This window comes from Vidua macroura, chromosome Z, assembly GCF_024509145.1.
Source record: "Vidua macroura isolate BioBank_ID:100142 chromosome Z, ASM2450914v1, whole genome shotgun sequence".
Lineage (NCBI taxonomy): Eukaryota > Metazoa > Chordata > Aves > Passeriformes > Viduidae > Vidua > Vidua macroura.
Window position 1 is genome coordinate 79,077,555 of NC_071611.1, and position 13,185 is coordinate 79,090,739.

The 13,185-nt window shown below is 40.7% G+C and overlaps 1 protein-coding gene across 1 annotated transcript; it reads right to left on the reverse strand.

Annotated features, from left to right (window-relative positions):
* Positions 1–1,669: 1,669 nt before the first annotated feature.
* Positions 1,670–8,965, reverse strand: LOC128822413 (3'-5' RNA helicase YTHDC2-like). The gene is made up of 4 exons (XM_054004113.1): positions 8,581–8,965; positions 7,846–7,936; positions 7,283–7,476; positions 1,670–1,674 (listed from the first exon to the last, which is right to left on the reverse strand). Exons 1-4 carry the CDS (start codon positions 8,753–8,755, stop codon positions 1,670–1,672), a joined length of 465 nt encoding a protein of 154 aa, XP_053860088.1. The 5' UTR covers positions 8,756–8,965.
* Positions 8,966–13,185: the final 4,220 nt, after the last annotated feature.

Genomic DNA, 13,185 nt, shown 5'->3' on the forward strand with positions numbered 1-13,185 from the left:
ACATACTTTTAGAAGCTGTCACAGAGGAAGCCTTCCAACACTGAGCACAAGCTCTGTGTACTACAGCAATCCACAGCTACAAAATGTTGGTTTCTGTGGTCAGAATTTTGTCCGCCATAATGCTGAAGGAGAATCAAACCTTTTACATTACATTAACAGACAAAGACTCTTCTTTTAGTTCTTAAATTCTCAAAAAAAGGAAAAAAAAAACAAAAAAAAAAGGGGGGAAACCATCTTTTCAATTGTTATTGGCCTGTTACATAACCAGCACAAGCACTGTGGTAAACTGGAGAGATTGCCATCAGAATTTCCAACACAAATTGACCGATCTGAAAGAACAGGAAGCTGCAAAAAGAGTAAACTGGAAAGCCACACAACAATCACAACTGAGGCTCTTGCTTGCAAAAAAAATTCAAAAAACATGAAAGCATGTATAATTTCCAGATTCCTGTCTCCAACAAGTTGCAAGTCTTATTTTACTAGGCAGAAATTCAAAACTGGGAACTAAACACTTCCATCTGTAAAAAAAAAAAATTAGGAAAAAGAGGTTTCCTCTCACAAACATTTGTTAAAATAAACCAGTAAGCAATCCCACTTCCTAAAACTGTTGAGATTTTTTTTAAAAAGGCTGACATGCAGAGAGTCTACCTGATTGTCAAATAAAGCATTTCTCTTAAAAGCTACTTTACATTAAGTAAAGTAATGTAAGCTTAACAGCTTACATTAAACTTGGACATTATTGTTGAAAAAGTAAGAGGATTGCAAGGTGCCAGAGCAGGTCACCCATGCAGAACAACCTTCAAGCCAGGAGCGTGGGGAAAAAAACGCAAACCCACAAAACACCCCCATCTCCCACACATTTATATTTTGCCTCTACTAAAGATCAGTCACATGAAGTTAAAACAGCAATAATGGTAACTTTTCTTTGCATTTGAATGTAATCTAACTGCAGGTAACTGAGTCTGAACACAAACTAAGAGAAACTGGATGCCTTTTCGGAATATTCACCTAGATGAAGGGCTACTAATTTTCTTTAAATCAAAGAATCATGTCATTCTTTTTTCATGTGAAACCCGATCTGCCTGAGCCTGTATTTCTGAACTGAACAGCTACAGTTAGCTGTGTTTCATCCAGTAACCAGTAACAACCTTCACCAAGCCTGAAGAGTGAGATTCTACTGGAATGTATTAATATGTATCACACTCATGTAGCTCCTAAGTCCTGTATCAGCATGAAGACAGCACTTCAATAACCTCTTCCTACTTCTTCAGTTAACAGTGGAGGGGGGCAGGATGTACCTGCATGTACAGAACTCCCAGTGACTAAAACACTTCACTCTGAACGAGGTGCAAATAGTCAAGAAACAAGAAACCTGAATACACAAAGAACAAGGATTCCTGGAACTCTCAGTGTATTCAGCACCTGCCTTTACTCAGAATAGTTTGCTACAGTTTACTAAAGATCTCTGAGTCTCAGGGCAGGTATACTCAGATTTAAGAGTTAAGATCAAGACTTACTATGTATTACTGGGCAGCTTCCAAAATACCTAATAAAGAGATTTGTATCTACAGCAGCACCAGAAAGAATTAGTTTTAAATGATGCTGGTTTTGCAGCACATCTCTCAGTTTTATTAGCAAGAAGTCGCTGAACCTATCCCTCTCATGTACTTCATCCTGCAACAAAAGGAAAAAAAAAGAGATAAAAAGCCATCATAGATTCAGGATCACAACTTCTGACAAAAACAAACTTTTCTAAAAAAATAAAATACATGATTTGGTGGCACATTACAGAGGCCTTAAAATGTGTAAGTCTAGTTTAAGTAATAGGGTTTTATTTAAAAACTATCCATAGGGGAAAAAAAAAAAACACTTCAAAAAGTTTTTATCAGCGCTGAGTGCATTGCCATGCTGAAGCTGTACGCACCTTAACTTTAGAGGCTAAAGTGAATATCTGAGACCTCTCTGATTTTGTATTTAAAGCCAAATTTCAAGAAAACGCCACAAACCACAAATCCTACAAATCTTATTTTCATAAATTCTCACTTCACCACTGATGAGCATTTAAAGAAATGGATGACACCACATAATCAGAAAAACAGATTGCTTAGACAAGTCAAAGCCACACAAAGCCTATAAATTAAGGCACCTGATTCATCATCTTTGTCATTCTTCTGTTTTGATTTCTATTATGAATGAAGGAAACAAGGACTCAAAATACAAGGCTTGTAGGCTGACATCAAGAATGTATAGATCATTCTCATGCCTTTTTAACTTTGATAAACAGGCAGGCACCTAAACTTACCTTTTAATCTTCAGGACTTCAATCTTGCCATAAGCATTCTAGTTCCCCTTCCTTATTAAATTCCACAATAGGAATATTAGCATACTCATAAATGAACACATCTGAATAATTTGTTAGCCATTAGACTCCACATTATCTAGAAAACTCTGGGCAAACAAATGGACTGAAAACCTGGTAATGCTAAAACAAATGATAACAGGAATTCTGAGACAATCACATTGAACCACATCCATGTAAGCCTCCCTAAGGATTTGCTGCTGACAGGGGAAGTTCCGAAAAATTTACACTTCTGTCTTTCTCCACTCCTCCTGATTCCACAATTAATCATTGGCATGAAAATAAACTATTTTTACAGGAAAAACCACACACACGCAGAAAAACACCAAACTCCACAAAACAATCATGCTACTCTAAGGACTCAGAAAGTCTCTAAAGCTGATTCATCTTCTACCAAACAAAAACACCTGAAGAGCTCAGCAAATCTAAATAAAACAAATGAGGACCTCATTTTCCAAGGCTATACATATTGCCCCACCCCACATGAAAGACCACAGGATGCTCACCACAATAACATGGGTCACGGTGGAGAGGGTGCTGTCTCCTGCCATCAGCGTGCCAAGGAGCATGTCATTAGTGCAGAATGTTACCAGTGTCTTTGGAGAAACCCTATGGAACACATCACACAGACAGCTCAGGGGCTTTGCACCATTTAAAGGCAGCTAGCTTTCCAGGGATCAAAAATTAAAGCAGCTGCTGACCACAAGAGGAATTACAGTTCTCTCCCCAAAAGACTCCTGCACACCACTTGTTTTTAACCTATGCCTTTTCCCACACATTTCCTAACAATTTGTAGTGCTTGCGCCCCAAAACTTTGGACAACAGATTAATTGAAAAAATAAGATTCAGATTTTAATAAATAAGGAAGTAAAAGAGAAGCATGAAGAAATTCTGCATGCTCTCACTGCTCTTCTTGAACTGCTGCCTCTGTTGTGCAGGTTTTCCTCCCCTGTTCCCCACTGTCCCAGAGGCACTGCCACCATCACAGATGGGCTCAGCCTCGGCCACAGGCAGGTCTGTCTTGGCTGGCACCGGCTCTGTCACACACGGGAGAGGCTTCTGGCACCTCCTCACAGAAGCCTCCCCACAGCTCCCAAAGCCTTGCCTTGAGGACACAATACAGTACAGCTGACTAAATCACAAAGTCATCTGCTTCATCCTCTGCTCCTTCAGAAGCTCAAACTACTGAAATGTTACAATTCTATACCTGGGGAAGCTGTCCCAATAGAAACAGCAATTGTCACTACGCCCTCTGGTACTGCCATCCTAAAAGAAAACCTTAGAAATTATACTTCTGTCTTACTATAAACACCTCTAAACATCTCCATTCCAGATTTTTTTTTTTGTCCACACCTCAAAATATTGTTATTTCTCCCTTTTAGTGTTTCTCTGCAGCAATTGTATTGATTCCTCTCAAGATGGATTTCCTGCACTGCTTCCAGCAATTCTTCCATTTTCACCTGACTTTGCTCTTCTTCTGCCAGCATAGTACTTCCATATATTAATTATCCAGCTTATTTGTGATACATCTTCACCAGCTCTTCTAATCTCTTTATATCCTTGTGAGCTTTCGTACACACATTTGAATTCTTACTGCGGCTTTGTTGTTCAAGCACATTCATTTTCATCAGCTGTGTGTTATCTTTGTTCACTCAAGCAACACAACCTTTTGCCATCTTCTGGTCACTCATATCCCAACTGCTGGCCCTTCCCTGAAATGTCATTTGGCTACACGGTGCAAAGATGTAAAAACCCCACACAATCCATTCATGCTCTGCTTTACAGACAAATTCATCAAGTGATACTGAAATCTCTACTTTTACTTCACTTCATGTTTTAAACACAGAAGCTGAAGAAGAGTAAATTTAGCCCAAACTAGACTAATAAATAATGCTCATCTCCATCAGTCACTTTCCAATTTTGTTGTTTTCCCTTTTATGACTCCTATCAACTCACACTACATAACATTTCTTACAGCATGCTGGTCTTCACACCTACCTTCAAAGCTTGCAGAACTTTTGGATCCACACTTGTTACAAGTAGAGAGGGGGGAAAAAATAAAAAAAAAAAAGAAAGTGTAGACTTGATCTGAAAATCAGACAAAGATTTCCTTGCATACACTCCGCAGAAGAAGTCAACAGAAAATACCTGAGATTCAGTTCTATAAGACAACCTACTACATGAAACTGCAAAACACAGCAAGAAAGCCATCCTTTTCCCTCTTACGTATTCCTTACCTGCAGTAACATATCCCACCTGGGAGGCTGCAACCCAAACACACTGCAGTTTACCTGTGCACAAGATGCACAAGACCAACACAAGATCAACTGGCACTCAGAAATACCATTAGGACCTGCTTTCTAACCGGATCTGGTAACCAATTGTCTGGCCAATCTTCTCTCTTCTTTCTGCTGCCACTCTTTCAGCCACAGCAACAGCTGCTAAACGTCTGGGCTGAGTACAGAACACACGACAGGCAGTTCCATTCTTGTAGCAGTCATCAAGGATAAATTGAGGAATCTGTAAAGAAGTGGTTCAAATTTACTTTTTGAGAAAGTCACAGCTTAGTTAGCACAGGGAAACAATTTAACTGCATCTCAGTATTACACATTGCAAAAGACTTTTCATTAGGATTATCATGGCAAGCATACCTGAAGCAGTGGAAAATAAATTTCTAAGTATAACCTCTTTAGGTTTTTCTTAAGAAAAAACTCGCAGTGTCTCCCTCCTGCTTCAGAGAAATCTGAAAAAAAAAGTCCTGTAGATTATCTCTCATTTTAACACAAAAAATACTCTGGGTACTAAGAACAGAACTACCTTAGAAGAAAAAGGCCTATACAAACATCACAGCTACTTTCCCTTCAATATTTTGTATTGTTTTAAGGAAAAAATTGTATCTACCAGAAAAAATTGTGAGGAATCATTTTTGCTTTTAGTACCTATCTACTGGCTTAGTGTTTCAAAAGCAAGAAAGTGAATTGGAACAAGATTTTCAATCATACAGGAAAAGAAAAGCCTTAAAATAGCATCAAAATATCCCATATCACAAATATTACACAATTGTCATAAATACTGTTCTAGTTTTTATTTAATTGAAGAAACATACTTGTGTAGTTTTTCCTGATCCAGTCTCTCCTATGATCAAAACAATTTTATTGTCCTTTATTATTTGGACAATTTCTTCCTGTTTCTCAAGAACTGGTAGTGACTGCCTGAAGGAATCAAACTCTGATTCCCCTCTTTTCACTGGGACCTGGGGGATACCATCATTAAGTCGAAAAGTTATCTTGTTTACTTCTTTGTTTTCTGTGAAGACAAGGTAAAAGTTTATTTATGCAGGTACAGAGGAACGTCACAGAAAAACACTGCTCAAAAACTGTACTGAAAAATTAACATTGCTGACTTTTGATGCATCCCTGTGGGTAAAGTGACAAACCCATCACACATTTAGAAGTCATATTTATAGCAACATGTCCTCCTGCAGTGCTTGAAATAAATATCTTTCAAAACAGTTATTACTTTCATAGCTATTTTGAACAAAACCAGACTCTTCCAGAGCATTGCTCCAAGTCAAAGAAGCCCACAAAGAGCAAAAGGAGAAACAGAAACTAAACCAGAGAACACAGCCCGGTGGATTTTGGTGGCCCTTGTATCTGTGCCCACATTTCACACCTGCAGTTCTCCCTAGAAATACACACTTCCAGGGGTAAGCCTTGAAGCTATTCCACGCCTTTGCCTGAAATCATACTAATGCAAGCATGCTGTATCAAGAGTCCTGGCCCCCACACAGCAGTGTGATGTGTTACAAAGCAGTGCATAAGTAGCCAAAAAACAGGCACATCTTCTGAGGCAGCTACTTCACATCCATCATTGCAAGTGCTACTCTCTAATTCCTTGAGAATTATCTTCCAGAAGAATGAAAAGCTTGCTGTAAAGTCAATTATACATATGTAATGTCAGTAACAGATTCATATACTAAATTTCAACCTCTGTTGTACCAAGACAAACACAGACTAAGAGATCGGGAGAACTAAAAATACATTCTTGAGATGCGGAGAAAGGCAAATATTAGACTGCTCATTAACTTATCCCTTACATTCCTAAGACATTGCATTTCAGTCCTTGCATTATAGGTTGCCTCTGTTCATTAAACAATCCTATTAAACAACTGAAACAATTGGAAATAACAGCAAAGGAAGCACTTCAAGAACAGACACCACCTATCAGAACCATGCCATTAAACAAGGCATATTGGTACAAGTGTTTTCTGTTCACTACACCCATCTCTGCACACAGAAACACACTGTAACTCTTCCACTTGTAGCTGCTAAAGCAATAATCTAGATTAAAACCTTGCTTTTTTTTAAAAAAAAAACCCCAACATTTTATCAGAAGTTTGTCTTTCAGTGAACTCTTCCATATTCAAGAAATCAAGAAGTCTGGACAGTAGTCTCTTAAGGACCAAATCTATTTTGTAGAGATGAAGAAATAAAAATTAAAATTCTTCATTTATCAAGGACATTAATTTCTACAAGCAGAACAGACAACTTCATTTTCTCATATGGGTGTTCTTACAGCAGCAGGGGAACACTGACTCTTCAATCCCACCTCACAGAACTTTTATGGAGCCACATTTCAAAATGTGCTTCCAAAAAGGTTTGGCTGGAACTGCCTCAAAGATTCTAAAGTAACACAACACAAGGTGGACATCACCATGTGCATGATATGACTTCCCAAGTTCCTCACAGCACCAGTTCCAAAAGACCTTAAAAGTAAGGAAAATTAATGCGTTTGCAAGAAGGTGTCTGTTAGGACACGAGAGGGGACAGAACAGAAAGAGGTTTCTTTTGTCTTTGGGCTGCAGGTGGTTTTTCCAAGTGGTGGCGATGGACAAGTCCAAAGCAGAACACACGCCCAACGTACCAGATTCAACAGCACAGGCATTTCCTCGCTCTGTCCTTGGCAGGAGTTCCGTGCCTTCCTTATTTGTGACGGGAAAGCGCTGAATCAGACTCTGAACAGCGTGTTTCGTATGGAGAGCCAAGCCACAAGTCATGCCTGCGTGTGCCTCTGATACATCCTTCTTCCTTACAGTCAGGTAGCGATTGGCTCCTTTTCTGTCGGCGGGAGAAGAAAACATATTTTAGGAAAAAGGAACCTACTCTAGGTTGACTTTGATCTGTCAAGGTAGGAGATGCTATGCAAAATCTTTGGGAAAAAAACCAGAAATCACAGTGAGAAGCTTTTTTAATGGAGCCATTAAATCCACAAAGTATAAAAGCAAGCTGTCCCAAAAGGCATGTCACAAGCTTTTCCAAGCATGCATACAGCAACGAACACAGATGCTCATTTCTCTTTTACACTTTTTTCTCTAATACTATTCCTTGCAACACAGTTGAGTATGTTGAAAACATCAGTCAGGTTATCATTAGTCTTGAAATTCTATTGGTCTGCACCAAAAAACTGAAAATTGTACCCTGACTCACCCTTTGCTTTTAGATACCAGTCCAAGAGACTGACAGAGACGGTGAACAAATGCTCTTTCAGTACTAGTGAAACTAGAAGGAAATTCCATCTCTAGAATGATAAATAATAATGAGAAAACAGTAACAATGCAACAGGCACTAATCTTGACAACTCAGTGTTACAGAACCACAGAATTGCTAGGATTGGAAGGGAGACCAGCCAGTGCAACCCCCTGCAGGGTCACCTGGAGCAGCTGACAGAGGAACACATCTAGGGTTTGGGATGTCTCCAGAGGGGCAAACTCAGCACTTTCCCTGGGCAGCAGTTTCAGTGATCTGCCACTCTCAAAGGAAAGAAGTTCTCCCTCATGTTCAGGTGGAACTTCTTGTGTTTTAAGTTATGGCCACGGCTCCTTGTCCTGCCACCAGAAATTCTGCACCGCCTTCCTGGGACTCATCTTGAAGATCTTCATATGCATTAGTGAGATCCCCTCTCGGTCTCCTCTAGGCTTAACAGGACCAACTCCCACACCTCTCCTGATAAGAGATGCTCCAGACCTCTCATCTCATCTCGGTGGTCTCTGCCGGACCCCTGCAGTGGCTCCCTGTCTCTGTGCTGGGGAGCCCAGAGCCGGACACAGCACCCCAGCCGTGCCTCACTAGGGCCGGGCAGAGGGGCAGGATCCCCTCCCTGACCCGCTGCCAGCGCCCTCCCAACAGCCGCAGGCTGCCCCCGGGCCGGGCTGTGCCGCGCACCCGCCTCGTCCCCGCTCCGGAACCGCTCCAGGGCGAGCTGCACCGCCATTTCCACCACCTCGTCCACGCCGACCTCCCTGAGGGCCTCGGCCCGGGCGCGCCCCGCGGCGCCGGCAGCCCAGTCCCCCGCAGCCCCGCCGGGCTGCCGCCGCAGAACCCGCCTGTGTCGCGACATGGCCCCGACACGGCCCCACACGGCCCCACACGGATCGGGGGCCGCAGCTGCTCGGCCCGAGGGGCGACGCTGGCGGCGGGCGGGGCCTGCGTGGAGTCACCCACAGCCCCGTCGGCCCGAAGGGAAGGAAATTGGCTCTTTTCCCGACGGTAGGGCCAAGCCTGCCTAGTACCGAGGTATGTGTATGGCTGTGGCCAAAACGTGGCACTGGTGCCCTGTCCGGTCATAAATTACGTGCTTTAATTCATGGTATTAAACGTAGCTGTGGCGAGGGTCATCTCGGCCCTCGGCCTCCTCACTCTGTAAAGTGTTACTTGCCCTTGGTTTTGGATCGTCTTTTCCTGCTGTCCTTTGACTCCACGCTGAGGACACGAGGTAGAAACTAAACCCAATCCTCTTGGGCTTGACACAGGGCTCGGGATTGAAGGCTGCTGCTTTGGAAACATCATCGGTCAGAAGGAGAGTACTTGGAAGAAGAACAAACTACTCCTCCGTTTGAACAAACATCCTCAGTTGTGAACTGAAGTGAGCAATTAAATAAATAGAAGATAAACACTCACTGTCTGATGCAGCTGACTGAAAAACAGCTCTTAAGCCACCTCTACCAAAGCTTTTACAAGACTAACTTCAGCATAATTCTGCACTGAGAGATCACACTGGAGCGGAACAATTGATCTGTTCTAAGGTTATTTTAAAACTTTTTTTCAGTTTTCAGTTCAGCTATCTGACTGTGTATCTTCAATCAAAGTACATAATGCTAGGTCCTCATAGCTGTTCCTGTGACATTCAGTACTGCCACCGCAAAGCACATCACAGTTATTATGGAAAATTAAACACTTCAGCTGAATAAGATGAGCATTCCTCTTATCATCCTTGGTATCAAGAGTAAAAAATGAGAGCTCATAACTAATTTGAAAGAGTCACATCAGAAATCTTTAATTATGAACCCAGATCTCTTAACAGTTTTTGCCTCTTAACAGCATCATCTTGCCTTCCTATAGACAAAAAGCTCCATGATTCTGAAAAATGATTCCTCAGGTTCAATTCTGCTCTCAGTTTGCAATCCTGTAAATACAGCAGGGCACAGAGATAACTAACTGTTGGGTTAAGTCTCATCTATATGGCTGAGACTGGCGTCAAGCCTGAGTGCATCCTGCATAACAAATTCCTTAATACATGCCCTTCTTCTTTCACTGCTTTTTTGACTGTCCAATGCTATTAGAAGGGTGAAAAAAGAGGAGAGTGTGGTCAGGCATGCACTGCCTGCTGCAGCCCTGCTAAATACTGAGTTGCAGTCTGCACTCAGCATATGAATAAGCTTTTCGAATAAGCATAAGAATTGTGCTTACCCAGGCTCTTAGACATGAAGGTTTTATTCTTTAGACGTATTCTCTTAATAAAAATCACTAGCTGTGGTTTTTCATATTAAAAATAACAATCTGTAAGGATTTAAAAATTCCGTTTTCATGATTGGCCTCAGAAATACCTTCTGGCTAATGTTGACTCGAAACAAATAACCCCTGGAATAAGAATGATTTCCTTGTATTAACATATGTCCAAATACCCATGTATTTTTTATAAGAAGAATTAAGAAGCAGCACAGTTTTATGCAAAAATACATCTGCACGTTTAAATACAATTAGGTATTCTTATTTTACCCTCCCTAGAGGCACTTTTGCTGGCTTCTTTTCAGTTTGCAGAACATTTTCTCTCTTGTAAACACTCTTATGTTCCACAAAAGGTGCCAGTTCTACCAGAAAAAGAACTGCAAAGGAAGTGAGTGAAACAGTATTATCAATTCTGTACTGTGTTCGATTGTGTCAGGTTTGGCTGCAAAATATTTAGTCTTTCTGGTTTTTGTTTGTTTGGGATTTTCTAAAGATTTTAAGTGCTGTAAGACTTCGTAGCTGTTGAAATATGATGCAAGGATCACTGGTGAGCCAATTCTTCAAGACCAAGTTAATGAAAGAGCACAAGATTTATTTCTCTTTTCAGTTCCTTGATTATTAAAAAAGAAAAAAAAAAAAAAAAAAGGAATTCCAGTATGTAGGGGTTTAAGCATTATAGTAAATTTGTAAGCAGACAGCTGTTGCCTGCTGTGATCATTAATGTTGCCATGAAGTAAGTTATGTATTTATACACATTTAGGGAAGTAAGACTGATGTCTAATTCTGTTGAGAGATATTTGTTTAATAAATTAACTGCAGTGAAAATGGGCATTTCTTGCTCTACTGCACACTCCTGGATACACTGATCCATTGATAGTTCCCCAGACCTTTGGCTGCTGATGCGGGTGATTGCCTCTGCCCCATTTCTGGAACCTCTCCTATCATCTACTGACACATCATTCCTTACTTCTCTGTCTTTTCCACTTCCCTTACTTCAGTTCTTATTGATTTTTGAGACATCAAGGAAAAAGCCTTTTGATCAGTTCTGTCCTTGTAAAACAACCTCTCTCAGGTGCTCACTTGCCACAGTGCAGAACTTGGTCTTTGTCTCTACAAATCCATTTCCCACATCACTGCTGAACTGAACTGAGCCGCAACCCTTCAGTGCCCTCAAGGCATCCAGAGAGTTCAGCAACGACTCCAGGACGAAGGCTGGGAAGAGCGTGATTCCCAACAGGGTCAGATATGCCCCAGGTCTTCCCACGGCTTTCTCCACTACTCCTCACTCCTAAATTGAGAAACTCTAGTTTCCAGGGTGAGCAAATGACAGAGGACAGGAGGGAGAGTTGAATGATCCTGTGCTAGCAGATCTTTCTGTGTCTACAACATGTTATCAAGGCAGCATGAAAACTGCAGGGATCCCATGTCTTGTGAGCTTAGGAGTAGACTGAAGGCAGAAGGATTTCATCCCCGTCATTCATGTGCTTGTGTCTTTGCTGAAACGGGAACTGATGTGCTCCCTAGGGAGATTAATTTATCCAGAATGTAATTTCCTACTAGAATACTGTTTCACTGAAATATTTTGATGAAAACAAAACCTATGTTGCAGAAATTTTCTGGAGCACAGAACAGATTTACCTATCGCAGTCATCAGTAGCTTGCAGCAAAAGGTTTTGAGGTTACCTCCTAGTCACAGTCTACAAAAAGACCATTTATCTTGACATGTGCCCCCACTTTTTTTGACCAAAGTGGTATTTTGTTAACAGAAATACAGCTTCAAATAACATACTTTGGCAAAAAAAATAGTGGGACTATTCAATATCTTTGTTTACATGTATATACAAGAAATGAGGAAATGAACTTCTAACTTTCTGTATCCAAAATGTGGATCCTTATGTAAGATCCAGGAATAGGAACCTGTCTGCGTAGGAGACAGTTTAGGATATTTTTGGAAAAAGGGGCAAATCTGTTCTCATTTCTACTAATCATCATCATGACAAAAAAGTACACTTTTCAGAACAGTTTTACAAGGTGGCTGAGCATTTATAAAGGTGAAAAATTATTAGGAAGCTTCTCAAAAGAGGCATTAATATTCTATCTAAAAATTAATATTCTCTCTAAAGTATTTTTAATCCTAGATTGAAAAAAAAAAACATTCTTTTGAATATACTGTTGTAAGAGTTTTCAAACAGCTCTACTTGCTAAGAATTCCACAGCAAAGGCTGCACAAGACTTATATTTCTAGATGGAGCTTTAAATCATAGATCTGTGATGAGAAGTGGATCTAAACAAACTAATGTGAAGAGGGTAATACACTGACTTCAGACACAAGATTTTGATGAGAATTTAACCTAGCAATTTCCTAGCTAAACCATTACTCTGTTAGCAGCAGATGCAGTTTGCTGTACACAGTGATGTTTTCTATAACATTAATTTGAACTCACATTATATGTCTGTTACTTAAAATCTTTTTACAGTGAAGGTCAGTAAACAAAGATGGTCTTTATCTGAAGCCGGCTGAAACACGGTATAATCTCTCCTTTGACACCATCAGGCATTGCTTTTGATCATAGTGTACATAAAGATCTTCAGTCTGAATACCTAAGCAGTGGCAGCAATTAGAATACCTAACTCTTCCATCTATCTTACAGCAACATCAAAAAATATGTGTTTTGTAAGTTGCATTATAGAAAATAAATTATGTTTTTAATTTCATTTCCCTAAAAAAAAAAAAAAAAAAAAAAAAAAAAAAAAAAAAAAAAAAGAAGAAGTAGGTTTACATAGGAAATTACTTCTATTTAGCCCTTATATTACCTGGGCATGCTTTATATAGGCTAGGCACAGATTCAGATCTGAGCATACCTGCATCTGAGTAGCTTGGTATACGTGTGCAAAGTCACGTTATGTGAGTGCCTGGTGGCCAAGCCAGCTCCACCCTGGTCCCGTGTCCCAGCCTGCCCTTTGTTGTCCCAGGGAAGTGTCTGATACCCTGGGCTGATCTGGCTGCCATGGCTGGGTGGTCCTGGCTGCCAGGCCCTGCTC

Excerpts from the sequence above, each read along its gene's own strand:
- LOC128822413 (XM_054004113.1), bottom strand. The coding sequence starts at position 8,755 with ATGTCGCGACACAGGCGGGTTCTGCGGCGGCAGCCCGGCGGGGCTGCG. Across the intron at positions 7,937-8,580 it reads CCGGAGCGGGGACGAGGCGG|AGATGGAATTTCCTTCTAGT; the intron begins GTGCGCGGCACA and ends TTATCATTCTAG. Across the intron at positions 7,477-7,845 it reads CTGGTATCTAAAAGCAAAGG|AAAAGGAGCCAATCGCTACC; the intron begins GTGAGTCAGGGT and ends TCCCGCCGACAG.